The following is a 26,355-nucleotide window of genomic DNA, read 5'->3' as shown; positions in this document are numbered from 1 at the left end:
AAACAAAAGTTGAGCCAAACAGCGCCCTCTTTTGACATCGATTTGCAAAGCAACAACATGGCGACGACAATGAAAGAAGCAGTTTCTATGTACCAAAAGCTAAACAAGGAATGGAACAAGAAACCACCAAGTCTTGATAAATGTGGCGCTATTCTTGGACAGCTAAAGGTATGAAGTATACACACGCTATATTTGAAGTTGTTTGTTGTGTTAGTTTTGCTGTAGCATCAATTTAATAATGAAGTTAATAAATCGCTGATTCATATTTGTTTCCTATGCGAAACACATGGTAAATTTATCAACACTTATGTGTACAAAATAAGAAGGGCACACTGACTGTCATTCTGCGCGGATTGACTGGCAAGCCGAAAGCTGTCAACAGAAAAATTTCATAAAAGATATTGCTTTATCTGTATCCTGCCACCACTTTTTCATGCATTATGAATCAAAATTGAATATATTTAAATAAGATATTTCTTTTGTTAAAACTTTCTCAACAAGTTCAAAAATTAACAAAGCATCAAATATTCGTTTTTACATATGACTGTCCATCAATGTAAGCTTTATTAAGTCTTTACTATACTTGATGGTAATGGTATTCATGAAAACAACAACAAATATGTTATGAATATTAACATATTTGTTGTTGGTTTCGGTTTATATTGAAACTTTAACTTACTAGAAGTTTTACTGTAGAAGTGCATAGTTTCAATACAAACAGAAACACGAAAAAAAACAAAAAAAAACATTTCTTCCTGTATTTACAATTCCTTTTGTCTTTTTATCTGAAACTTTCTTCCACAGATTGCCTTGTTGAACCTTTCATTTCTACCCATAGCTGGAAGCAAGCCATCCAAACAAGAATTACTCATTGCCCGTGAGTAGAGTTTCCTGGCCTGGAATTACCCAGAAGCTTGAGGCCATGGCTTCTCTTGCCCTGGTCTAATAGCCTTGGTGCCCCTTCCTTCAGAAGTTTCCCACAGACTTTACATCGGAAGCGCCCTTTGCAATTTGGCCTTCCCCTCTCAAAGATCAAGTTCCAGACCCTAGTCTCCCCACATTACAATTTCCCCAAACCAACAAGTGTAAGAATTGTGAGCAAAATTTGAACAAGTTCCCATTATAATGGTAAAACATACTAATAAGGTTTGTAAATATTTTGCTTAACAAAGTATAGAGTAAACGTTAAAATTGGAACTCTAAGGGAAAAAAGAATGTAGAAGTTGCCATCACAGCAAATGATTTTATAAAGTAATTGCACAGGTTCTCTGTAAAAACTACTGCCATTCAGAAATCAACTTAATTATACTGTGTTTAATGAAGCGGTATTGAAATGCCTGCAAAGATAACAAGATCACACAGTGTAATGTGCTGCAAGATGACAAAGTGGTTGTTTTGGTTAATTTCATTTTGTTTCATTCTGGTTGTGAAACCAACAAACTATAGACGATGTGACCTCTGACGTCACTCGACGAACCATAACATGATTCGCGCGCATACCGCCGGGCAAAACCTTTGTGTTTTGGCAGACAGCTAGAAAGTGTATGCAATCTTACCATGACTACACGTCTTTTTGCCCGGCGAAACATGAGGTATACAGTGTTTTTTCAACAGAGGGCGGTTTGAATGTAAACATAGGTCACATCGTCTATACTAGCCAGGAAAAACTAAACCTAGAGAAAAAGAAGAAGAATGTTTCAGTTTTAAATGAGGGAGGAAAACCTCAGATAATTATAAGCAAACAGGACCAGGTATATTTAGGGACTGACAAACTAATCCACACAGTGGGTTTACAAACCAGTGTCCCATAGGTGGATGGCAAGGAAAGAGACCACCTCGCCAACCTGATCATGAAATCCAGATGCATAATTGAACTGGTTCTACTTAAGACTAATTTTGTCTTGGTTTTTGGCAGGTGATATTCTAGAGATTGGTGTGCAATGGAGTGTATTAAAAGGAGACATCCAGTCATTTGAGAGGTATATGGCTCAACTGAAACCGTATTACTTTGACTACAGGTGAGTTAGAATACAATGAAGTTTGTGTTTAAAGATATTATACAGGATTGGTAGAGCTGACAAAGTAATCACAGACAGTGTTCATGTGGGATCAACCAATACATGAAATAACAAACCTGTGCTATCCCCGATGCAAATTTAACATCTCTTATATCATTGCGGTACCCGCTGCCAAAACATAGGATACGAACTGCCTCTAGCTACCGGGCAACCTCGGTAGTCTAGTTGGTAAGACACTGCTCTAGAATTGCAAGGGTCGTGGGTTTCGAATCCCACACGAGTAACATGCCTGTGATATTTTTTCACAGGACTCGGGAAAGTACTGAGTATACAGTGCTAACACACATCGGTGTATGGGTAAAAACCAAAATTAATAAACCTGTGCTAATGACTGTGTGTACATCCAGGTTATTTTATGCAAGATACAAACTTTTGTCACTCAAAAAGTCGCGACTCACGTAAACTCTTTTGCATGAAGATACAACCTTTTTGCATTGACACAATGATTTATAAACCACAATTTAGATAAAATAACTAGAAAGCATTGCTCTCTTTCATTTTCCAGGGAAGAGTTACCAGAATCTTCGTACAAGTTTCAGCTTTTAGGATTAAATCTACTTAGACTTCTAGCACAGAACAGACTGGCCGAGTTTCATACAGTAAGTATGCAGCTACTTGCTTTCATAGGAGAGAGTGGCAGTGCCAAAAGTTGCAAGGCCCCAATTCAAAGACTGAATGAAAGGAGAAAGACAACAGCGTTGTAGGCACGGTGGGCGGTGCTGGGCACAATTTCTGCCGGGCACTCAGAGCTGAAAAACTGCTGCCCACTAGACTCCCGCTCTAGCTTTAGCCGACTGCCACACAGAATAAACATTCTACCGATCACAAAAAATGTAGCACAAATTATATTACAATGAACAGCAAACTAATTGCCTTGCCTTTATTTCCAAATTGTCAATCCTTAAAAAAACATAAACGTTTCTACCTAAACAGAATGATTGACACTCCCTCCTACTGAGATCCAATTATCTCTTATGTTACTCTACTGCAGTTTGTTATACTTTGCCTCAGTTTGTTAAATACATTTGTAACACTCTTGCTGCACTCAGAAGACAAGCTGCCAGTGTGCGGTGTCTATTAGCTTTGTGACCAAAACATGGAAAGTGTATTGACACCTGCTGGCTTATAGTTTTGTGCCTTTTCTATTTGTTGCAATTAGTGGCCTCCAAAATTTGGCTCACCCTAAGGAAAACAGTGGTCTTGCCCTTAAAAATTTAATTAAACTTTAACATTATGCTTAATATTATCCAATTCATGATTGTCAGATGATTGTGTCAAGACAAGCAAACACCTTTTCTTTAGGGTCAATTTGTCTCTGCTCTCACTGTTAAATTTGATGTTTGTCCGTTTGTACAGGAATTGGAGCTGCTACCAGCCAAAGAAATCCAGAATAATATTTACATCAAGCACCCGGTATCAATGGAACAGTACCTGATGGAAGGAAGCTACAACAAGGTGAGCTGACAAAAACATTCTAATTAGACATACCCTTCAGTCAATCAAGCACATTCCTCATTACTGACACTGTACACTACTATTGGTAATTGTCAAAGACTAGCCTTCACAGTTGATGTATCTCAACCTAATGCATCAAATAGCAAACATTTGAAAATTTGAGCTCAATTGGTCGTCAAAGATGCGAGATAATAATGAAGGAAAAAACACCCTTGTCACACGAAGTTGTTTGCTTTCAGATGCTTGATTTCGAGACCTCAAATTCTAAATCTGAGGTCTCGAAATCGAATTCTTTGAAAATTACTTCTTTCTCGAAGTCTACATTACTTCAGAGGGAGCCGTTTCTCACAATGTTTTATACTAATAACCTCTCCCCATTTCTCTTTACCAAGTAAGGTTTTATGCTTATAATTATTTTGAGTAATTACAAATAGTGTCCACTGCCTTTAACGCTATCAAGCCCTTTGTTGGCAGTTACCCTATTTTGTCAATATCTTTCTTTGGGATGCCAGTCATAAGCCATATAAGCTGTTACTGCCGTGTAGGCAGGGATCACACCCAAGCTTATGATATAAACTGAGAAGCGGAAGAAGAGGTATTCCACAAGGGAAACTGACTGGGTAAATTTTAAATAATTTTGGGTTGAACAAAGAAATGGCTTCTGACTGGCAATCCTGACCAAAAATAGATACTAGATACATGTAGATCAGTTGGTAGAGCTCAGCATTTTAATAAGGAGGATGCAGGTTCAAATCCTGCGCATGTCAACTCTTCTTTCTTCAACCCCAAATTATTTAAAATGCACCCAGTGAGTTTTACTTGTGGTCTATATTACTTGATCCTTAAAAATGAATAAATTCAGAGTCAAATTTGCAATATTGTTTTCGTCAAACGCAGGTGTTTCTTGCCAAGGGCAACGTTCCAGCGGAGAGCTATAACTTCTTTATAGATATCCTCCTGCTGACCATTCGAGATGAGATCGCTGCCTGTCTGGACAAGGCCTATGACAGAATAGCCTTCAACGAGGCTGCAAGAATGCTCTTCTTCACCAAGCCTCAAGAAATGAAGGCATATTCAACAAAGGTAAAAATCTTCAGTCTCTTGAAGAGGGGCTTCAAGGTCAAAGTCAGTTTTGTGATTCATTTTTTTCTCAATAGATAGAGTCTTAATGAAATTTTGGGAAAATATAACAGGTGTCAAACCTCACGTGTGCAATTTTTTTTCAAAAATCCATAAAGGTTTGATGATGTCACATTTATCGTATATACCTTTTTGTTCAGAGAATTTTAAGTTCATTCCTGAATTCTAGTGTTATTTAATCAAAAAGACATTGGATGTAAGTTCATGACTGGCGCAAAAATTCCTCTTTGGAATGTACAGACCCTTTTTTTTGGTGCTGTTCAATGACGTCATGTTTTAAATTTCGATCTGAAAGAGTACCTTCCATGATGATATGTTGGTCTGTTGCTAGAAACTCATTAACATTTTTTTGTCATAAGATCTTATAGTTTATTTTAGAACCAAATTGTGAAGATCTAAGAAGGCAACAGTTTTGGAGTTAACTTTCATTTTATCAGAGTAAAATATGATAAATTAAATAGACACTGCTTTTTACATCTTCAAATTTACTTTAACCATTTTCTGAGATTACTGTTCTAATTCAACCTTCGCCCTCCTTTTCAATTTTCAGCGTGGCTGGGAAATTGGTTCAGACAACTACTTCGTGTTCCACAAAGACAAGAAGGCAGATGACAGCATTCCCTCTCACCAGCTGGCGTTGCAGGCTATAGAATATGCAAGAGAGCTTGAGATGATTGTCTAGTAAACCACATAGGAAGTAGAGTAGATTTCACTATTGCATATTCACACGTTGAACAGAAATGGTTTTTGTCAAAATGTGACATCGTCATCTCAGGACTATAAGGTCGATAGTGCTGTTTTGTTGGTTTCCATAAAATTAATTTTGTGTGTTTTGGAGCTCTTTAGGAACGGGAGTTTATTGATCAATATTGTTCTCGAAAGTAATGTTTGGCAAAATGTACAACTGTTCTATAGGTAAACCAATTATTTGCGGGTTTTGATGCGCTTTTCAAATTTATTCACATTTATTTTGATCGCTATGGAAATGAAAATGAAATTGGCGACCTTATAGCACCGAGCTGACGACATGTTTGTTTGACTAGCTTGCCATATAGGCAACATAAATAAAGTTCCCGAGTAAAACTTGAAACACAAAGATGAAATACATTTTTGTTTTGTGAGTCGAGTGTACCAATGTTCATTGTTTTATAGGTGGTTAATTTACTGACAAGGGCCAAGTTTCCTTATATGCTGCTTACCAATAAGTAATTAGTTGTGCTTGGTATAGCAGAAAAGTTGTATAAGTGAAAACAAGTGTATTTCATAAACGATCAAGAAGATTTGGCAACATGAAACGGTTTTCCGATGTTGGAATACTCATCTGCGTAAAAGAACAACCAGCTTTGCTAACTACTAGCAGTTAATAATTTTGCATTCTGTTGATGGGTGCTCCGTATTTGACAGTCTGTTTGCAAGCATTAGCCCTACAGGTTGTGTGTTGCAGGATCCCTTTGTTATTTGTGAAATGTACAGGGTTTATGCTTACAGATGTAGCTACCTCCTTCTACCAACTGGTCATTGTTTTGACCCCTCTTGGAATGTTCCCAGTGTAAAGTCAGCTATAATACGGGCAATGATAATTCAATTTCTGAATGTCAATACTGTGTGTGGCATGCCAGAGGAGCAAATGAAATTGTTAAGAGTTGTATAATGTACACAATACAAAGTTGGTCACCATCACATATTGGTCATTGTTTTATGGATTTATATTTGGGAGAACTCTGAAGTATTGTATAATAAAACAAAAACTCATTGAATTTAAAAGTGTGCAGAATGTTTGTTTATTGAGTCACCTTTCTAGGTTAATAATGAAGACAAGTAGAAGCTGAGGTGTATGTACATGTACATTAAGCAGACTGACAATAAGTTAATCATGAGAGTAACAAATAATATCAACCTAAGTTAACCCTTTGGTGCACAGATTAATTTTTGAAAAAGCAAAAAAAGAACATGTTGAACCATGTTTTTCTCAACATTTTTAATAGCACCCCCGTTGAACATCACACAAAACGAAAGTTCAACACTCGCTCTAAACAATTGAATGAGGGCAGTATATAGGGGTTGTAGTTTTTAAGTCGTGACTGTTTTTAAGTCCAAATTGACGTGATTTTGGTGGTCGCTACAACCGCCTTGTGCACCAAAGGGTTAAGTGATTAGGCAAAGGTATACTTTCGACTCTGGTTACAATGACTGCTGGGACCGGCCAAATTACCAGCCAAATATTTGACTGGCCAAATTACTAACAACCTATACACCTCTGTGAGTGATTGGGCACAGGTGTACAGTCAACACTCATTATAACAAGATAGCTGGGACTGACCAAATTGCCTCTTTATAACAGGAATGTTGCAAAGACACACCTGGAATACGTGGAGTTTTGCCCAGTTCGTAGTACAAAACAATACTGATCTTAATTTTTGACGAAATAAAAGCACAACACATTTCAAATCTGAACGGAAAACCTGCACTTTGAATAACGTACATTTATGCGATTAGTAAACACAAAGGGTGTTATGACGCAGTAACTCCTCTAAGATTTGAATGTCAACATAAGGACATCCTATAAAAAGGTCAAAATTCAGTTTAGTGACCTCATCAAAGTGGGGGGAAAATTAGATGTCTCTAAACTTGCTGTAACCACTTGACGTCGAGTGATGCATTTTTCTGCAAACTTACTTTGCATTATTCCCTGCATAGCGAACAATTAGATAATAATAATAATAAAATACATTTATATAGCGCTCTTACACGAGGTACCACAGCGCTTTAGATAAGGCCCATTGAGTCTGGTCATCTTCACCCAGTGAAACTACCAAGTCTTTCAAAAACATGTTTAATTTTTGTTTGTTAATTAATGCTGGAGTGAAATATTCTTTTAATGTTGGTTAATCAAACAGGTTTAGGAGGGAGACGCAATGTTTTCTTAGTAACTCTTCTGATCAGCTCCATCAGAACTAGGGCGTTTAAGCCAACAAACATTTTGTTCTTAATAACCACTTTCCTTCTTTCTAGGTATTCAGTAATAACTCAGTAATAACCCAGGACTGTGAAGTACCCAAAGCTAAAATTTATAGGAAGGTTTCATTGGAACAAGGACCAATTTCATAGAGCTGCTTTTCAGCCAAAAATAGGCCGAGCCACAACAAAAATTTTTAATTTATACCACGAAAAACAGTATGTCACACAGACTTTTCCTGACTGGTGTCCCAAAAATTGAGACTTGGCTGAAAAATGTTCAGCAAGATTTTCTGATTAAGTATCTCTATGAAACTGGGCCCTTCCATGGATTTTAACGAAACTTTATGCAACTGTGTAAGTCCACTTGTGCAATACTTCTTGCACAAGTGGATTTTCGAAGTTGCGTTAATTTTTTTTCCTGTGATATTGGCCTGCTGGTCTGGTTTATTTGATTCAGACAGGTTTATAGTCCAGCTTGGTCTCTAGTTTCTTGCTCTCAGACACTTTCCTGACAGCCTTCATGAAGTCTTCATCTAATACGTACTCTCGTTCTGCACGTATAGCAAACATACCTGTCAAGACAAGATGAAGAAAAGACAAATAATGAACAGGGGTAGTGTGGTACTTAACAATAATAATAACCGTATTTATAACGCGCCTTTTGCCAAAGGATACAAAGCACCAGGTATTATTACTACAAGGAGTGGGGCGAACTTTGAGATATAAGACCTAATCCTTAAGCACCATGTAATGGTTTACAAGGTGCTGTGGCGCAATATGCTGCCAATCCAGCCAGGAACACCGGGGCGAACCCCTTCTCTTTTCGAAAAGTGCACTGGGTTCTTTTACATGCATTTACACAACACATGGGACCAACGGCTTTACGTCCCATCCGAAGGACGAAGCAATGGTTATGTGTCTTGCTTAAGGCAACAAGTGTCCGGCTGGGGATTTGAACCCACACTCTGCTGATCAGAAACACTAGAGTTTTAATTCGGTGCTCTTAACCGCTCGGCCACGACACTTAGTGGATGTGTTCAATTGAACATGATCTCGGGCAAAACAAATTGCGGTGCCTCATGGAGGCTGAAACATCTTAAAGGCAAAGTATACCCTTGGTTTTTAGAACGGCTTGATTGTTTTAATCCTGTATTAATGTATTGTATACAATAAAAGTAACTTTTGAAAATGTCATACCAATAGGTGGTTTTGTAACCTATGACTGTCAAGGTCATGAACATTTGTATTTAAAAAAAAATGTGGGAGTCAAAAGAATTTCTGCCGTGCGTACATACCTGCCTCTGTGCACACATTTCTGAGATCCGCCCCGTTGAAACCATCGGAAAGCTTTACGACTGCTTCAAAATCTGAAATAGAAAAGTTAAAATGTGGGTGTTTGAGTAACGAAACGAAATTGTCTGCCTAGCACCTTTTTAGAATTGTGTCTTTAACAAAGAGGAAATGTTACTTTCACACTTACCGATGTCTCCATGTTTGGTGATTGGGCCAGCGTGAATCTTCAAGATGTCTAGACGAGCCTGCTCATTTGGAAGTGGAATTTCTGCAAAGCAAACATTGTCATTAACCCATCAGTGGTAGCATAAACAGCATTTTAGAAAATAAGGTAGTCCACTTTTGAGCGTTGATTACTAAAACTACTATTTACGGTTTATTTAAAGTCAAACTTATAAACTAAATTAACTGTAAACTGTAAAAATTGCAAATCAAATGCAAAAATTATTACACGCAAATGTAAAACATGACAGTTAGGCCTATGTACTGGCTGAATTCTTAGAAAAATACAACAATGAAAAATGTGACATTAAAAACACCATAATAAAAGTATAAAACTACCGGTAGATTCAATTGGAAGATAAACAATCAGAAGGCACAAAAAACAAAATCAAAAGTAAATTCCAAAGATTATCAGTGGGTGATGATAAAACAGGTGTACTAACAAATCCCCTAAAAAGATGGCTGAAAAAAAAAAAAAATGGCTGAAGAACGACACATTTAATCCTATCTGTGCTCAGCTATGGCCCTGTTGTGGAGCAATCCTCAACCGCAAACAAAAACAAACAAAAATCCATGAAAAACAACACATACATACATATATATAGACATACATACAACAGCCATCGATTTCACAAAACTCTTCCTAACTTAAGACTAATCTTAGGACGAGTCCAACCCTGCACTGTAGCATGCAGACCTTAAGATTAATCCTAAGTTAGGACGAGTTTGAGATAAGACGAGTCTTAACTCTTTGTGAAATCGACGGCAGGGCATTTATAAAGCACCTTTTCGACATATAGAGCAAGCAAACCAATGGAACATATTACATTTGATACAAATAAGTTTTAAGAGATTTCTTAAAGGAACACGTTGCCTTGGATCGGACGAGTTGGTCAAAACAAAAGCGTTTGTAACCGTTTTTTATAAAATGCATATGGTTGGAAAGATGTTTTAAAAGTAGAATACAATGATCCACACAAGTTTGCCTCGAAATTGCGTGGTTTTCCTTCTACTGTGCGAACTAACATGGTCGGCCATTTATGGGAGTCAAAATTTTGACCCCCATAAATGGCCAACGTGTTAGTCGACGAGGTAAAAGGAAAACCACGCAATTTCGAGGCATGTTTGTGTGGATCATTGTATTCTACTTTTACAACATCTTTCTACCCATATGCATTTTATAAAAAACGGTTACAAACGCTTTTCAAAGACCAACTCGACCGATCCGAGGCAACGTGTTCCTTTAAACATTGGCAAAGAGTTACAAATTCTAAAGAATACTGGGATGAACACAACCAAAGATCCACAAGCTTTGGAAAAGGTTTACAGTTGTAAATTGCCTGATTACTCACCAATCTTCCTGTCCAGGCGACCTGGTCTGAGTAGTGCTGGATCCAATGTGTCTGGTCGATTGGTGGCCATGATGATCTTCACTTTGCCTAGTGTGTCAAACCCATCCATCTGATTCAGCAACTGTGGATGAGAATTATATAAACATTAATTTTGGCACGGAGATTGTACAATTTGCCATTTGTCAAATTACCTAGGATCTGCGTTAAAATGGGTATGTTATTTCTGATTTGATGCTTTTGCCTATAAAAGCATTCGGTAAGAAATGCATTCATTTTCTTAAAGGAACACGTTGCCTTGGATCGGTCGAGTTGGTCTTTGAAAAGCGTTTGTAACCGTTTTTTATAAAATGCATATGGGTAGAAAGATGTTGTAAAAGTAGAATACAATGATCCACACAAACATGCCTCGAAATTGCGTGGTTTTCCTTTTACCTCGTCGACTAACACATCGGCCATTTATGGGGGTCAAAATTTTGACTCCCATATAAATGGCCGACCATGTTAGTTCGCACAGTAGAAGGAAAACCACGCAATTTCGAGGCAAACTTGTGTGGATCATTGTATTCTACTTTTAAAACATCTTTCCAACCATATGCATTTTATAAAAAACGGTTACAAACGCTTTTGTTTTGACCAACTCGTCCGATCCAAGGCAACGTGTTCCTTTAAAGAAGAATATATTGATTCACCCAAATATCCATTTGTTTTTGCTTTTACTTCATAACCTAACACGGTCCCTTATTTTGTGGAGTAAAAAATTCTCATTGAGAACGGTGATGTTTAAGTGACTTTATCAACTACATTCGACTGAAAACAAAATCATCAGGTCATACATTTTGTATTTGGATCCTCTGCACAGAATTTAGACTGTATGCTGTTACTTCACTATTAAGTCAAAGGAAAACCACATAATTTGGTGGGATATTTGCTTGAGTCTTTATATTCTACTTTTAAAACCTCCATCCAAACGTACTTATTTCAAAACAACGCTTTCTAAGCCTGAATCGCCGCATCCGAGTTTATTGTGTCCCTTCAAGGGATCTTCTGCTTATTTTTTTGGCAGAGGATGGCTTCATCTCTTTCCCGATAACAACTTTTTCTTCACAAATAATTTCCCTGTTATGTTTTTTCAGAAGAATCCAGTGGATGCAGTTTTTGTGCACAGCCAAAATCATGGGCACACTTTTTGTTATCAAGACACCAAATGAACAACATATAAATATTGAGTAACGATTTGCAGATTCTTGTAGCAGACAAACTCAAGCATCGTTTGTTTATTATTGACACAGTGATTGTTAATAGGAGACTTTCTGTGACTCTAGATGGCAGCAGACTTACTGGGTAAAGCCATTTTTCTCAGAATTTTGTGCATGTTCAGAACTAAGTAAACTGTCTGCTGCCACCTAGCTTTGGAAAGTCTCCTGTTGGTATATAAATAACACTGAGATTGCTACATCAGTCACTTTCAAACTGGTGTTCATAAATGGGCATGAAACGAATGTGTACCTATGATTGTGGCTAGTCACTTTTTTGATTCCACAACAACTTGAACCAACATTCAAATTATTCTCACCTCCATGAGTGTTCGCTGGATCTCCCTGTCGGCCGACGTTCCCTCAGAGAATCTGCGTCCTCCTATAGCGTCAATCTCATCCATGAAGATGACGCAAGGCTGGTGGTCTCTGGCGTAGGCAAACATCTCTCTGATGAGACGAGCACTCTCACCAATGTACTTGTCAACGATAGCACTAGATACAACCTGTAGGGGGTACAAATGGGGGTACAATAATCCTTAAATGAACCGTCTTCAAGACAAATGTTGTGCCTGTTGGTACCCTCTTTGTAAGTTTTTTTACTGTGTAGTAAGCCTATGTTTATTTCTAATGCAAACATGGCTTAAGCTTGTTCTCACCTTTAAGAAATTGGCATCAAGCTGACTAGCCACAGCTCGGGCTAAAAGGGTCTTTCCAGTTCCTGTACAAACAAGAAAATAAACATTTTTCACTCATCAACATAAAAATTGATGCAGTAGGGCTGGATCACAGGCACAAAAGGCACAAAAGGCCTTGTGTTTTTCAACTGTACATCGAACGTGCCACATTTTTGAATTGCAGAAAACTCACTTTTACAAAACATGCAAACCGTGTTAAAAACAAATGATTTTGAAAGATACACCCTAGAAATAAAGTGAAGAAAAATGGTTTCCGGTGCTTTTATTTTTCTCTACTGATGTTACCCACCTGGAGCACCATACAGCAGGCAACCTTTAGGAGGAGTTATTCCTACTCTTTGGAAAAGCTCTGGGTTCATCAGAGGAAGCTCAATAACCTGTAGATCAACAAATTACAAACATACAGTTATTTTAATAATTTAAAGAAATTTTTTACAATTAAAACATACAGTTACATACAGCATACAGTTATTTTAAAACGTGTACACAATTGCTTATTAAAAAAACAGTGCAGGAGCATTTCCCAATCAATAAAAGGTAAAACCAGAGGGCATGAAGAAAAACCCTCATGGTAAAGGATGAAATCCAACGCACAAATCTACTCAAATATGGTCTCAGCAATGAATCAAACCAGGGCCACATTGGTGAGAGGCAAGCACTAGCCATACATGCCACCCAAATGCATTGTCTACTCCAATAAAGGATTTGGGTACCTTTTCAAAATGTCCATAGATTTACATTAAACTTACAGGGTTTGAAGATAATGATAGTGGAAAGCTTCCCTTCAAATATTACTTACTGAGGTGCTGTAGTTTTTGAGAAATGAGTAAAACAATGTCATGAATATACGTTTGTAAATGATTAAAATAATTTTCATGACATTGTTTTACTCATTTCCCAAAAACTACAGCACCTCAGCACGTAATATTTTCAGGGAAGCTTTCTACTATCATATAATCATTATCTTCAAACTGTGTGAGTTTAGTGTAAATCTGTGGACATTGTGTTTTTTGTCCTACAAAAGTTACATAAACCCTTTAAGTGCTAGATAAAAACACAGTGAACAAATAATAATATTAAGTTTTTACGCTTTTTCACTCCTGATGTTACAGTTGTGACATGTTTTACTCAAAAAATTTCTTTGAGGGGTTGGGACCATTGAGGACACACATTCAACAGAAGGTTTATCATCAAAGGAAACCAGCAGAGACTCGAGTTTGTTTCTTACCTCTCTCAGTTCTCTGATCTGTTCTGACAGACCTCCGATAGCGGAGTAAGAAACATTACCAGGATCCTCATGTGACATGTTATACACCATGGGATCAACTTCTCTTGGCAAGTACCTGATGAAATAATAAGGCAATGAACAGACTATTACAATGGGCATGGTTAATATTTGGCCCTGGGAAAAGTAAGAAACGTTATTGAGCACAAGGGCCAACCTGCATACATATGTATAGATGGTACAGGCTCTAATAGACTTCTTGGGCTATTTAACAACAATTTTGCTATTTTTTCCAAGGGCTGAAAATTCAAAATCAGACATAAGTGGGAAAAATATTATGCCTGACGATGACTAGAGCAGACTCGTTGAACTAGTGAGACCAACAACTAGAACTTCTGCAGCACTGTAGTTAAAAAAGCGAAGTCCCCTCAATCCAATAACACTAAGCGAAAATAGTAGTCCCAGTCGATGTCTTACCTCCAGCCAAGGTAATAAAGTTAATAGGCTAGTCTGACTCAATCATGACGCTTCAAAAAACTTTTGAAGACTGAACTGTTCAGAGCTCATTCATTTGTTTATTGTTAATTCTCTAGTTTTTCAGTGCCTTGATCTAGTGTATAGGATATGTGCGCTTTATAAGAGCTTTGTATTATTATTATTATTATTATTATATAACTTGGTGCACTACATAGTTTATGGAATAAAATAAATGGCCCAGTGACCATATGTAATGATGTCCGAGCGCCATGTGCGCCACTGAGTGACGGATTTACTGGTAAGCGCTATATAAGAAACTACAATCATTATTACCTCATAATTGTAAGAGTCGTCATGTCCAGTGCAACTCTGGTGCCTTGCTTCAGTTTGAGTTTGTCGATGCCACGCCGGCATCCTACGACATAGCGAGGGCCGTTGGTAGCTTTCACAATAACTGCATAAAGATTCAGAAAAGCATGATAAAAAGTCAATACTGATTTCCAACCACCCTAAAGAGGCAAAGTATTAATTTCCCAATAAAGTTAAGTTCTTTGCATGCTCTACACTGACACCATCACCTGCCATCTTTAAGGTAAATCTAGAGCGAGGGCACCAAGGCATTTTTTCCTTGGTAAAGGGCACCTCTATAAGGAAAATAAACATTTCTATATGAACATTTTAAGGGGCACCAAGGCTTTGACATCAGACAACAAAGGCAATTGTCATCATTTGGTCTTGTTTCATATGAAAGAATGGTATGTGTAGGCCTAAACGATTCATATAATCTTTTTAACCATTTATCAGAGATTTTTAAACAACTTTCCATAGAGACCTGCGGTTTTTTAGAGAAATTCAAAAATCTTTTCTTACATTTTTCTTCTGTGAGCTGCTTGAGGACTTCTCCGACAATCTGAAGAAAACAAAAATTATTTTCTCTAAAATCACACTTTCGATGACATCACCCTTAATTGGCAAATGCCTGAAAACATGATGCAATTAAAAAGATAGTATGCATGAAAAAAAAAACGTGTTTTAATTTAACAAAAGAGTATTATTTCCTTGAATATTAGAAGCATGTCATAGTAACAATACTATCCAAAAATATTAACTAACAAGTGTACAGCAGACATACAATTCAGGGTTTTCTCTTAACAGCGGTGCGCTGTTCAAATGCCTGATAAAAATACCCAAGGACCAGTCAAACTTCACTCTTAGTGGTCCAGCTGGCTAGTTCAGAGTTGAAAAGCATCTCTCTTTAATTTAATTAAAGTATGGACTAGTGAAAAGCCGACAGACTTCTGAAATGACAAGCTAACTGGTCCTGCTAGCTAGTCACTTATAAGGCAATGGGCAAATACTGATCCCATAGCCTGTTATTTTTAAAGACAGTGGACACTATTGGTAATTGTCAAAGACCAGTCTTCTCACTTGGTGTATCTCAACATATATGCACAAAACAACAAACCTGTGAAAATTTGAGCTCAATCGGTCATCGAAATTGGGAGATATTAATGATAGAAAAAACACCCTTGTCCCACCATAGTCACCAAAGTTGTGTGCTTTCAGATGCTTGATTTTGAGGCCTCAAATTCTTAACTGAGGTCTCGATATCAAATTCGTGGAAAATTACTTCTTTCTCGAAAACTAAGTCACTTCAGAGGAAGCTATTTCTTACAATGTTTTATACTATCAACCTCTCCCAGTACTCGTTATCAATAAAGGTTTTATGATAATAACTATTTGAGTATTTACCAATAGTGTCCACTGCCTCTAAGTGACTACATGTAAGATACAAAAATGGTTTAAAGATATTTACCTGTCCAACACTCTGCAATGCCTTTAGATCATTCTCTGATTTGTCATACTTCTTTGTTAATTCCTTACACTGCTCACGCACTAGTAAGAAAAACATAAAAAACACATACACATTTATTTACTCGAACACTACCAAGATAGAAATTGCTATTAATTTGTAAGAAAAAGATGCTACAGCCACAATTTCATCCCTTGAACACCCCAAAAAGAGGGAATGGAATTTCATCTTTGACAGGGCAAGACCATGGCCTCCATGACCGTCATATTATTCCAGGCCCGTCCCTTACTTCCTTGAGTGATTTACAAAGAGGTGAGAATTTATCATTTTTTGCATCATTGTTTTTGCAGAGTGGATTTCCTGGACCCACGGCCACGCCGAGCTATTTTGAGAACAAAGAACACGTACACCCTAATTTGTTGTCGTGAGGGGTCATGAGTTGTCGGTATTTAGTATGACCGAATGAACCTCATAGTTCAAGGAGTACCTTTATCTTATTCCTAAACAAAGTTTTATGAAGACAGGGTAAAGTTTTCCTTTTTTTTTTAATCAAGATCCATCCTGAAAAATATGTTGACGTCTGCTCCTTTCTTTCCTTTTATAAGTTTTATAATATTGGACTAATATTGTTTTTAGTAATATTATTATTTATGATTATTTATACTTATAAAGGCTACATGTATATGGGCTATATATGCTGTGACACAAAACAAAAGGCATTTAGTAAAATTTTCCGTGAGTTCATTTGAATTCCGGGGATATTCTTGTAATCTTGGGCAGAGTGAAGTGAAGTGGGTAATTTATCACTATTGATCTATACATTGCATATTTTAGAAAAACAGTGTATTATTTTTTGAGTTCTGGCAGATCAGGCAAATTCGCATTTTACTCACACAGCACTGACACTGCTCCCACTTAACAGTATTTATTAATCCAGGCATGCTTGAGAATTGGAATATCAGTAAATCAAATATATATTCATTTTGTTTATATATTTATGTATACAAACAACATATAAATATAAACAAATTCTAAAACACAAAAATTTACATTTAACAAAAATAAACAATTCAAAAATATAGGTTAGGGGGCCTATATCAATGTTATTTAATAAATACCTCTATGTTTTTTATGAATAATAAAAAGGGATTCCTTAAAAAGTTAACAATTGCACAAACAGATGAGAATTCAATTGGATTTGTAAGAGACGACAGTTAACGGTCAACAGAAGTGTAAAAGAAAATCATGATTTATCAGTCAGTGTCATTGACTCACTGTTCACAGCCTGGTGGAACAATGAAACAAAGTTGGGATAACTTTCTGTATGATGGCACCACCACTTTTTCACTTATTTGTACAAAAAGAGATATCTCATTCTCATTGACTTGAGGTAAATTAGATACTAATAGTATTACTATATTATTTCATATCGAATGGAAAAGTGGTGGTGCCATAGAGAAACTTTGTTTAGAGAGAGAGAAATTTGTTTAGTTTATGACAATTATGCATTTTATCACGAATTAGATGCAGTATGTTTCTATCAGTCACAATTGCACTGACTCAGCAAACTTTAGAAAACTGAAGTATTTTTCAAGGCAGTTTAAAACATACAAAGAAATGAACAAGAAGGAACACAAATACTTCAATGTACGCACAATACATTTGAATAGCCCCAGAAATACTTACCTTCTTTCAAACGAGCATCTAATTCCTTATGTTCGAGTAATTTCTTGCGATAATCCTGGATCGCTTTTTCTCGTGCGTCCACCATGATGAACAATTTATTTTTGGATACTCGCTGCCGATCGGTTGAGGGCGCTATACCTGTCTGCCGTGAATCGAAAAATATCTCGGCATGTTTCAGTTTTACATTTTTTAGCTACAGAGTACCGGTTAGAATGGCGAGTTATGGTAACTTTGCGCTGGCAAGATTGTGTGCAAATTTTTCAAAGGGTGAGTGCATTTCAAAACTACCCCTTAACATTTTCGGCCATTGTTTTACTCTGTTGGTTGGTCCACCACAAAATTTAATAAATATAGGTTAAAATTAAGATTTGGCCTATCTACCTAGGTATAGGCCTACTGCTGTAGCGCAGTGCACTACACTACATGCAAAGAGTAGCCCAGGGGGTCGATTTCACAAAGAGTTAGGACTAGTTCTAACTTAGAACTTAGGACTAGTCCTAGGAGATATCAAAAACGTATGGCTAGTCCTAAGTTAGGACCTGTAACTTGTTCTAACTCGAGATAAGACTAGTCTTAACTCTTTGTGAAATCCACCCTGGGCCCAATTTCATAGCGCTGCTAAGCATAAAAATTTGCTTAGCATGAAACTTCTTCCTTGATAAAAACAGGATTACCAACCAAATTTCCATTTGTTGCATATTGCTTGTTACTGGTATTAAGCTGTTTGTTTATCCTGAAAATCACGTGGAAACCAGACAAAAAAACAATTGAGTCAGAAAAGAAACTCGGATAACTTTCACTCCATCACAGCAATCTCGAATTATCCGTCAACTCATGGAGGTAGAATGGTCAAATCCTACCTCCATGGGTCAACTCAACCAATTTTGAAATATGCAATAGGCCTAAAATTAACTGTTGTATTTTTTTTATTTTAAAACTTTTATCCTACAAACACCTTTTTTTATATTTTAAATTTAAAGCCATTGGACCCTTTCGGTAAACAGTATTGTCCAAGGCCCACAACAAACCTGTGAAAATTTAGGCTCATTCGGTAATCGGAGTCGGGAGAAAATAGCGGGAAAACCCATACTTGTATCCGCACATTTCGCCGAGTCATGACATGTGTCTGAAATAAATCCGTAATTCTCGATATCGAGAATTGATACTGTTTTACTGTTTTCTCAAAAAGTAAAGCATTTCATGGAATAATATTTCAAAAATTCAGTCTTTCACCACTACCTTCTGTAAACCCTGTAAGTTATTTGTAAATCTGTAAACTTTTTTTTTATATACTGAAAGGGTCCAATGGCTTTAATACCAAAATTATCAATACCAGTCAAATGGCCCAAAAAAAAAAAAATTCTTGTACAGGAAAAAGAAATACTCTGATATTAAGTACAAAGGTCAAGCTCAGTGAGAAATGTGATGTGTTTTTTTTGTTCAAAAATCAAATGAAATGCATTAAAATTATAGTTTCTACAAAATGAAGAAAACACCTAATACTATTTATAATTATACAAAAACATTACTTTGTTGCGATAATTGTCACTTCCCATCCTTCCGATTATGATTATCGCAAGATTAAGAAAAACATTTAAGCCTTTATTGACATTTGACACAGCTTCAATGAAATTCTATTGCTGTAAATCCTTCATTATTTTAAATCTGCATATAATTAAAACTAATCAGTTTACATAATATTTAATCAATGTTTATCCTCTACGGTCTCTCATACAGGTCTCTCAGTTTCAACGACCAGGCACTGCAGTACAATACCAAGCTTGACCAATAGCTTACATAACAAGCAGACGTCCAATGCATTGCTACCAGCACCTCAGGTGGTTGTGACACCAAGCAGACACACAAGCTGGTTCAACACATGTTTGTATATCCTTTTTTTTATATAGATGATGGTGTGAATACTTGGGCTGTTTAGAATCTCTTTAAAGCCAGTGGACACTATTGGTAAATGTCAAAGACAAGTCTTCTCACTTGGTGTACCTCAACGTATGCATAAAATAACTAACCTGTTAAAATTTGAGCTCGATTGGTCATCGGAGTTGCGAGATAACTATGAAGAAAAAAAAACACCCTTGTCACACGAAGTTGTGTGCGTTTAGATGGTTGATTTCGAGACCTCAAATTCTAAACTTGAGGTCTCAAAATCAAATTAGTGGAAAATTATTTCTTTCTTGAAAACTACTCCACTTCAGAGGGAGCCGTTTCTCACAATGTTTTATACTACCAACCTCTCCCCATTACTCGCTACCAAGTAAGGTTTTATGCTAATAATTATTTTGAGTAATTACCAATAGTGTCCACTGCCTTTAAACATTGGTTCGCGAATGGCAACTATGAATATGATCAATACCGCCATAAGAGCCCAGCAAGGTGGGCTGTTAGTGTTATGGATCACTTTTAACATTGGTCCTATCAAAATGGCAACTATGATACCGATGTTAAAAGAGAGCCATAAGAGCTCACTTTGTTGGGCTGTTGTCTTATCAAATAGTGACTATGATAAGACCAATTTTTAAAGAGGGCCATAACAGCCCAACAAAGCCGGCTAGTTGATGGCCACAGGTTTGTGGCCTAACTTCATGGCACTACTAATATAGCGAATCTCTGCCCTTAAGGCCGGTAGAATAACTTGCTTTATAGGGCGCCATAAGCACAAATTTTGTGGTTATTAGTCCCATGAAATTGGTACCTCCTAATCCTGGAAACAGTAAACTTGCGAGGATAACCATGTATGAATATCTTTTGGGAGAAGTGTTGCTCGACCTTTCGAACATTACACTCTGCTCGACTTCTCTGTACATATAGTTGTATCAGCAAGTTTACTGGTAATAGTTACTTGTTAATATACAGATCACATTTTGTACTTTTGAATGTGTATGTTATGCTCTAATTTGAGAAAGCCTAAGCTAGGGTTAAAACATGAGACCATGAACCATTTATGCACTTTTTATAGATATTTAAAACCTCAGGTACTAGAAAGTGTTACTTTTACAGATATTGGAAAATAGATTTGATATTTTTCACCCGAAATGCTCTTTTGACTATCTGTGATTTATTGGTGCATTGCAGTAACGGCAGACCAGTTATGGAAAGGAATGCTGGCAACCACAGGAAAGGCTCAGACCAAGGCAAGGGGAAAACGACCTGCTAAGAGGATCAAGAAAGATCTCAACAGAGGACAGATTATTGGAGAAGGTGACTATCAAGTTTAGGAGCACTTAGAAATAACCTTTTTTTTGTGTAAAGATTGCTAAAAATTGTAAGTTCTTGAAATAATGTAATTATGTAAATACAAAATTATAAAACATACTTAGGAATTTTATTTGTTTTTACCCTCACACCGATGTGCATACTCAGTACTTTTCTGAGGTCTGTGGAAAAAAACACCCAGGCAAATCACTCAGGTGGGATTCATCTGGAGAGGAGTTGTGGAAATTTAAAGAAATGGTTGCAGCTAAAAGTAAAGGAACCACAGATTAAGATCTGATTTGGTTTTTACGATTATCACAGTATACTCGGTCCTTTGCGAGTCATAAAACTAAACACAGTTTTTAAATGTTGTTTTTCTCAATAGGAAAGGCAAACATAGCCTGGCCAGGGCTCAATGCACCCATCGTGAAAGACCGTGTTGTGCAAACCATGGAAACGAGGGCGCCAGACCCAGAGCGGGAAGAGAAGCTTCAGATGATTCGTGCTCAGTGGGATAAGAAGAAGAGACGCACAGTACCTGCAGAGGAGCGAGGCTGGACCTCCAAGAGTTGGGGAGGGCGTAGGTTGGGCCCTCCTGATCCAATACCAGGAGGTGAACAATAAGGATTTTGTAAATTTTGAAAATATGGCATCGGAGTAGTTTTAAGCTTTCGGACAACATTGATAGTTTTGTTGTTTGTGAAATACCAGTATCCACATTTTATGTAACCTACATCAAATCTTTGAAAGGGCAAGGCCATTTTCATTTTGTAAAGGGCACTTCCTTTGGAAAATCTTAAAGTCAATGTGAAACTTATGATGGGGCACCAAGGCCAAGACCAGGGGCAACATAGTTCATGGCCTCCATGGCTGGCGTGTAATTTCAGGCCTGCTACACATACATGAAAAAACATACCTGGGAAGTTTGAAGATTAAATAGTCACTTGAGTCACAAGAAAGTAGTGGAATTTTTTTTAAACATGTTTTTATTGTCTGTGGACTCACAAGATCAAAACTAATTGACCAAAGCTGTTTGAAGTGATGTTATACACCATGGTCTTTAAACAATAAAAGTTCTGTGCCAATCCATAAATCCATGGACATTAATTTTATATTTTCACTCTAACCTTTAAAATGTATGTTGTTTTGATTTTGTTTTAATAATTTTGTTTTTCTAAACAGAGAACTTTGAAGGCTTTGATTCCCGAGTTGTGATTGTACGGAGAGTGTTCAACATGACTGGTACCGTCGGCAGAAAACGCAGTATGTCTGCTCTGGTCGTTGTCGGCAACCAGAACGGTGCTATAGGTATGAATTTCATTATTGTGTTTGACCATCTTCCCTGTTAGGGTTCATATGCACTTCCTTTTGAAAATCTTACACTCTGTGGGATCTATTTGAAGGGGCAACAAGGCCTAGAAAGAGAACATGCCCTCTGTGGCCTTCATGTAATTCAAGACCTGGAAAATACATGTTTAAACTGTACATGGTTATGGTTAGACCATAGTATTATTGAAGACATTTTTACTCAACATCGGTATAACTTTTATTCATTTATCCTCCAGACATGGTAGCTGCAAACGAAAACTTCAATGTTTTATTTATTTTTGTTTGTGTTGTTTGTTCTTCATCTGTGCAGGTTATGCGATGGGGAAAGCCCCAGATGTGATGTCAGCATTAAGGAAAGCCAAAAACAAAGCTGCCAACTATCTTCATTACATCGAGCGCTATGACAACCACACAGGTACAACTATGATTTGTCAGGAGTTTGGCCTGAATTCATTGGTTTTAATTGATCTCCCCTCACCTCCAGATTTGTTATTATTATATATTTCTGGTAATGAAACCAAAGATGCCTCATAAGTAAACTTAACAACTGTAGCTCGCAAGCCTGAGGAAACCTGTTAACAGAGGTGCTTGCTATGTGAACCAGAAACACCAGGGTTAACCTCTACTCTTCAACGATACATGTTCTGGGTTCTTTTATGTGCACTACCAACCTTTAATACACTGAACCTACAGCTTATTGTCCCATCTGAAAGGACAAAGTAATTTTGGTAAAGTATCTTGCTCAAGGACATAAGTATCCTGCCCAAAACATGAACCCACACCTTGCTGATCAGAAACACCAGAGCTTGTGTCCGGTGCTCTTAACCACTCGGCCACGACAGGCAATGCAGTTGCAATCGTAGACAAGAACGGCATAGTTATGATCAAACCGCTACAGTTGTTGTGATCCTCATCAATGTATTCAAGGGGCTTCATCTCCAGGGCCCAATTTCATAGAGCTGCTTAAGCACAAAATTTTGCTTGATCAAAAAAGTACTTGCTAGTAAAAATCAGATTACCTGCGAAGACTCTACTCAGTTGTTATGCTAAGTAAATAACAGCTAAATACCAGTCACAAGCAATGTATATGGCATGAAATTTGGGCTAGTAACATGTGTAAAATAAGCGAGCTATTTTCGTGCTTAAGCATTTTTTTTGCTTAAAGCCATTGGACCCTTTCGGTAAACAGTGTTGTCCAAGGCCCACACTTTGTGTACCACAACTTCTAAATCAAATAACAAACCTGTGAAAATTTAGGCTCAATCGGTCATCGGAGTCGGGAGAAAACGGAAAACCCACCCTTGTTTCCGCGCGTTTCGCCGTGTCATGACATGTGTTTAAAATAAATCCGTAATTCTCGTTAACGAGAATTTATATTGTTTTGCTGTTTTCTCAAAAAGTAAAGCATTTCATGGAATAATATTTCAAGAGAAGTCTTTCACCATTGCCTTCTGTAAACCCTGTAAGTTATTTGTAAATCTGTGAACTTTTTTTTTTTTTTCTGAACCGAAAGGGTCCAATGGCTTTAAGCAGCTCTATGAAATTGGCCCCTGACCAAGAGGAGCTGATGAGCATTTTCCCAGATTTTGTGTTATGTTTGCACAATTACATTCCTGAACATACAGATCAGTAGTCTGTAGATTACTCTGCTGTTTGACAATTTTGTATTTTTGCTTCACTTCACTGTTAAATATGTTTATTGTATCAGTATCAAGAATTTAACTGAGAACTTTTTATTTTGTTGGTTATTTTCAGTTTATCATGATATCGAGTCCAAGTTCCAGGTGACAAGAGTGAGAATTCAGAAACAGAACAAAGGTAGGTATTTCACGATTCAGTTTACATTTAAAAATTTCTACCTAAGCTAATGTGATACAACCCTTACAAACACTAGGGAGATGGAGTCAAAACATTTACCACTTTCTATCCAAAATCATCCCCAGTTATTTGACGATAGTGAGATCACCAGAATGGTGCATCATAAACCCCTTTTTAAACCACTTCTTAATCAAGTAGTACTTTCCCACATTTCTCATTTCCCATAGTTTGTTTGAATTATTGAGCTCATCTTGCCTTTTCTCCTCGTCTCATTTCTAGGCTATGGGTTACGATGCCATCGAATCCTGAAGCAGATCTGTCGACTAGCTGGTATTAAGGACCTCTATGCCAGGGTGTATGGCTCTAAGAATCCCATCAATCTCACAGTGGCTTTCATTAATGGACTCGCTAACCAGGTTTGTGTGTTTCTCTGTTGAGAAGACTCTTCACGTTCAAGGATCTATTGGGAACATTTTCCAACAAGTTGACCAACCATTGGAAACTATTCTGCCAACTATTTTGCCTTATTGTTTAATGTATTAAGAAATTAATTTTACACAGATTTTAGTATCATAGAATGACAAAGTTACTTTTTTTAAATACGAGTTCACATGATTAAACCATTATGCTTTTAAGTTTAAGAAAAACCAAGAATAGTTTTAATAATTCTTCATGCTAACCTCTTCTTCTTTGCTATGTTTTAAGCTTGAAATTGTGTAACCCTTCCCGGGGTATGGGATTTATTCCTTTTTTGGAACAAAATGAATACAATACAAGTTTTAATTTATTTGACTTTATTTTCCCATACAATCAAATTAATCACTCTCTATTATCGTGTCTTCCTTCGATTTTACAGGAGACCCACCAACAGATTGCTGACAGGAAAGGCCTGCACGTTGTAGAGTTCCGCAAAGAATGTGGTCCACTCCCAATCGTCGTTGCCTCCCCTGAGAAAGCACAGCTTCTTGAAGATGTGGAGGAGGAGCCTTGGGATAAAGAGCTTCCTTTAGAGTGGAAGGAAGAAAGACCAAGAAAGACCAGTAGTTTCAGTCGAGAAGGAACCATTTTCTTCTAAATGTTGGGGTTTTTGATTTAAGAGAAGCAGATGGTAAACTTAACTTATGCACCTGCCTGTAGTGTCCGAGAATTCTGTCAGTCTGATTCCATTTCAACATAAATTATGCTCACAATATGAGGATATTGGAAGCTGTGAGAATAAGACAGAAGATATGGAGGATTGAGTTTACACATGAAAGCATCGGAATCCATGGGTGCGTTTTGGCGGTTGTTTCGATCATTGGCCAGAGATTAACCAAAAGGCAAGTTAAACCGTAAAACCAAAACAGTTTAGTTAGGACCCTGAAAACGGACCCCAGAGCAGCCACAAGAATGATCTTGACCCTACAATCATGCAAAAGTTATAGTTGGAATTAACTGGTTTGACAGTGGCTATGGCTGGATTGCTAACAACATTGTCTCTGCTTCAAAGGCACATAGCCATAGCTGTAGCCAACGCAGCTACATTTTTGTAATCCGTCAGGTGCCCAGTATTCTTAGCACTGATGCTCATGCATATCATACATAGAGAAGGAACTGACTATTGGAGGCAAGATATTCCTTCTAATTAAAGACAGGCTCCAAGGTCAAATTGAGTTTTGTGATCCACTAGATCCAATAGATAGAGTCATTATGAAAATATCAGTCTCTACCTTAAACAAAGTAAAATGCCGCTGTGTTTGCTACCCGCAAGTGCAATTTTGTTAACATCTAAAAGTGTTTGATGATATCACATTTCAACTTGAGTGACTTTGGCTAAAAACAGCTTAGTGCAAAATTGATGACTAAGCATTTGTAGCGATCTGGCCATTCCTTCAGTCACAACCTAGGATTAATTGCATGTATTTGAATGGGGGGGGGGGTTGGCTCAACCATGACTCTTTGAGAAATGCAGTATTTGAAATTTATGTTTAAAAAATACCTAATGTTGCAGTTCCAATGAAAACTCCTTTTCAGCAGATAACTTAATTGGTATCAGAAGCTGTAAATAATAATTTCTTTTTTTTCAGGGAAAGAGTTATTCAACTTAAAAAACAAACATGTAAAAGACAAAGAAATGATCTCTTGAATTGATGTAGTTCTCTAAACCAAATGTTTTTTTCCGTCACCATTGTACATTAAAATCAGCTTATATTCCTGAAGATTGAGCCTCTATATATTCTTGTTTGGTTTGTTCTTCATTTCAATGTTAACTCACATTAATATTAATTTTGGTTTTTACCCATACCCCGATGTGTTTTAGTACTGTATACTCAGTACTTGCCCAAGTCCTGTGAAAAATATCACAGGCA

At 37.1% G+C, this 26,355-nt stretch overlaps 3 protein-coding genes across 3 annotated transcripts; 2 read left to right on the top strand and 1 right to left on the bottom strand.

Moving 5' to 3' along the window:
• Positions 1-9: 9 nt before the first annotated feature.
• Positions 10-6,437, top strand: LOC139954212 (26S proteasome non-ATPase regulatory subunit 8-like). The gene is made up of 7 exons (XM_071953931.1): positions 10-168; positions 805-877; positions 1,916-2,018; positions 2,584-2,677; positions 3,435-3,533; positions 4,431-4,616; positions 5,224-6,437. Exons 1-7 carry the CDS (start codon positions 58-60, stop codon positions 5,353-5,355), a joined length of 798 nt encoding a protein of 265 aa, XP_071810032.1. The 5' UTR covers positions 10-57; the 3' UTR covers positions 5,356-6,437.
• LOC139954204 (26S proteasome regulatory subunit 10B) lies at positions 6,431-17,744 on the bottom strand. The gene is made up of 12 exons (XM_071953922.1): positions 17,651-17,744; positions 15,968-16,047; positions 15,022-15,061; positions 14,485-14,605; positions 13,678-13,792; positions 12,739-12,826; positions 12,411-12,472; positions 12,072-12,257; positions 10,499-10,619; positions 9,112-9,192; positions 8,927-8,998; positions 6,431-8,203 (listed from the first exon to the last, which is right to left on the bottom strand). The coding sequence occupies exons 1-12, from the start codon at positions 17,733-17,735 to the stop codon at positions 8,085-8,087; spliced, it is 1,170 nt and encodes a 389-aa protein (XP_071810023.1). The 5' UTR covers positions 17,736-17,744; the 3' UTR covers positions 6,431-8,084.
• A 41-nt stretch (positions 17,745-17,785) lies between these two features.
• On the top strand, positions 17,786-26,218 carry LOC139954190 (small ribosomal subunit protein uS5m-like). Its single transcript, XM_071953898.1, has 9 exons — positions 17,786-17,917; positions 19,388-19,531; positions 20,741-20,866; positions 21,246-21,473; positions 22,043-22,168; positions 22,500-22,604; positions 23,945-24,007; positions 24,287-24,423; positions 24,864-26,218. Exons 1-9 carry the CDS (start codon positions 17,863-17,865, stop codon positions 25,080-25,082), a joined length of 1,203 nt encoding a protein of 400 aa, XP_071809999.1. The 5' UTR covers positions 17,786-17,862; the 3' UTR covers positions 25,083-26,218.
• Positions 26,219-26,355: the final 137 nt, after the last annotated feature.

Source organism: Asterias amurensis, chromosome 1 (assembly GCF_032118995.1).
Source record: "Asterias amurensis chromosome 1, ASM3211899v1".
Taxonomy (NCBI): domain Eukaryota; kingdom Metazoa; phylum Echinodermata; class Asteroidea; order Forcipulatida; family Asteriidae; genus Asterias; species Asterias amurensis.
The sequence above is the reverse complement of the archived record's forward strand: the minus strand, read 5'-3'. Positions and strand labels throughout refer to the sequence as shown.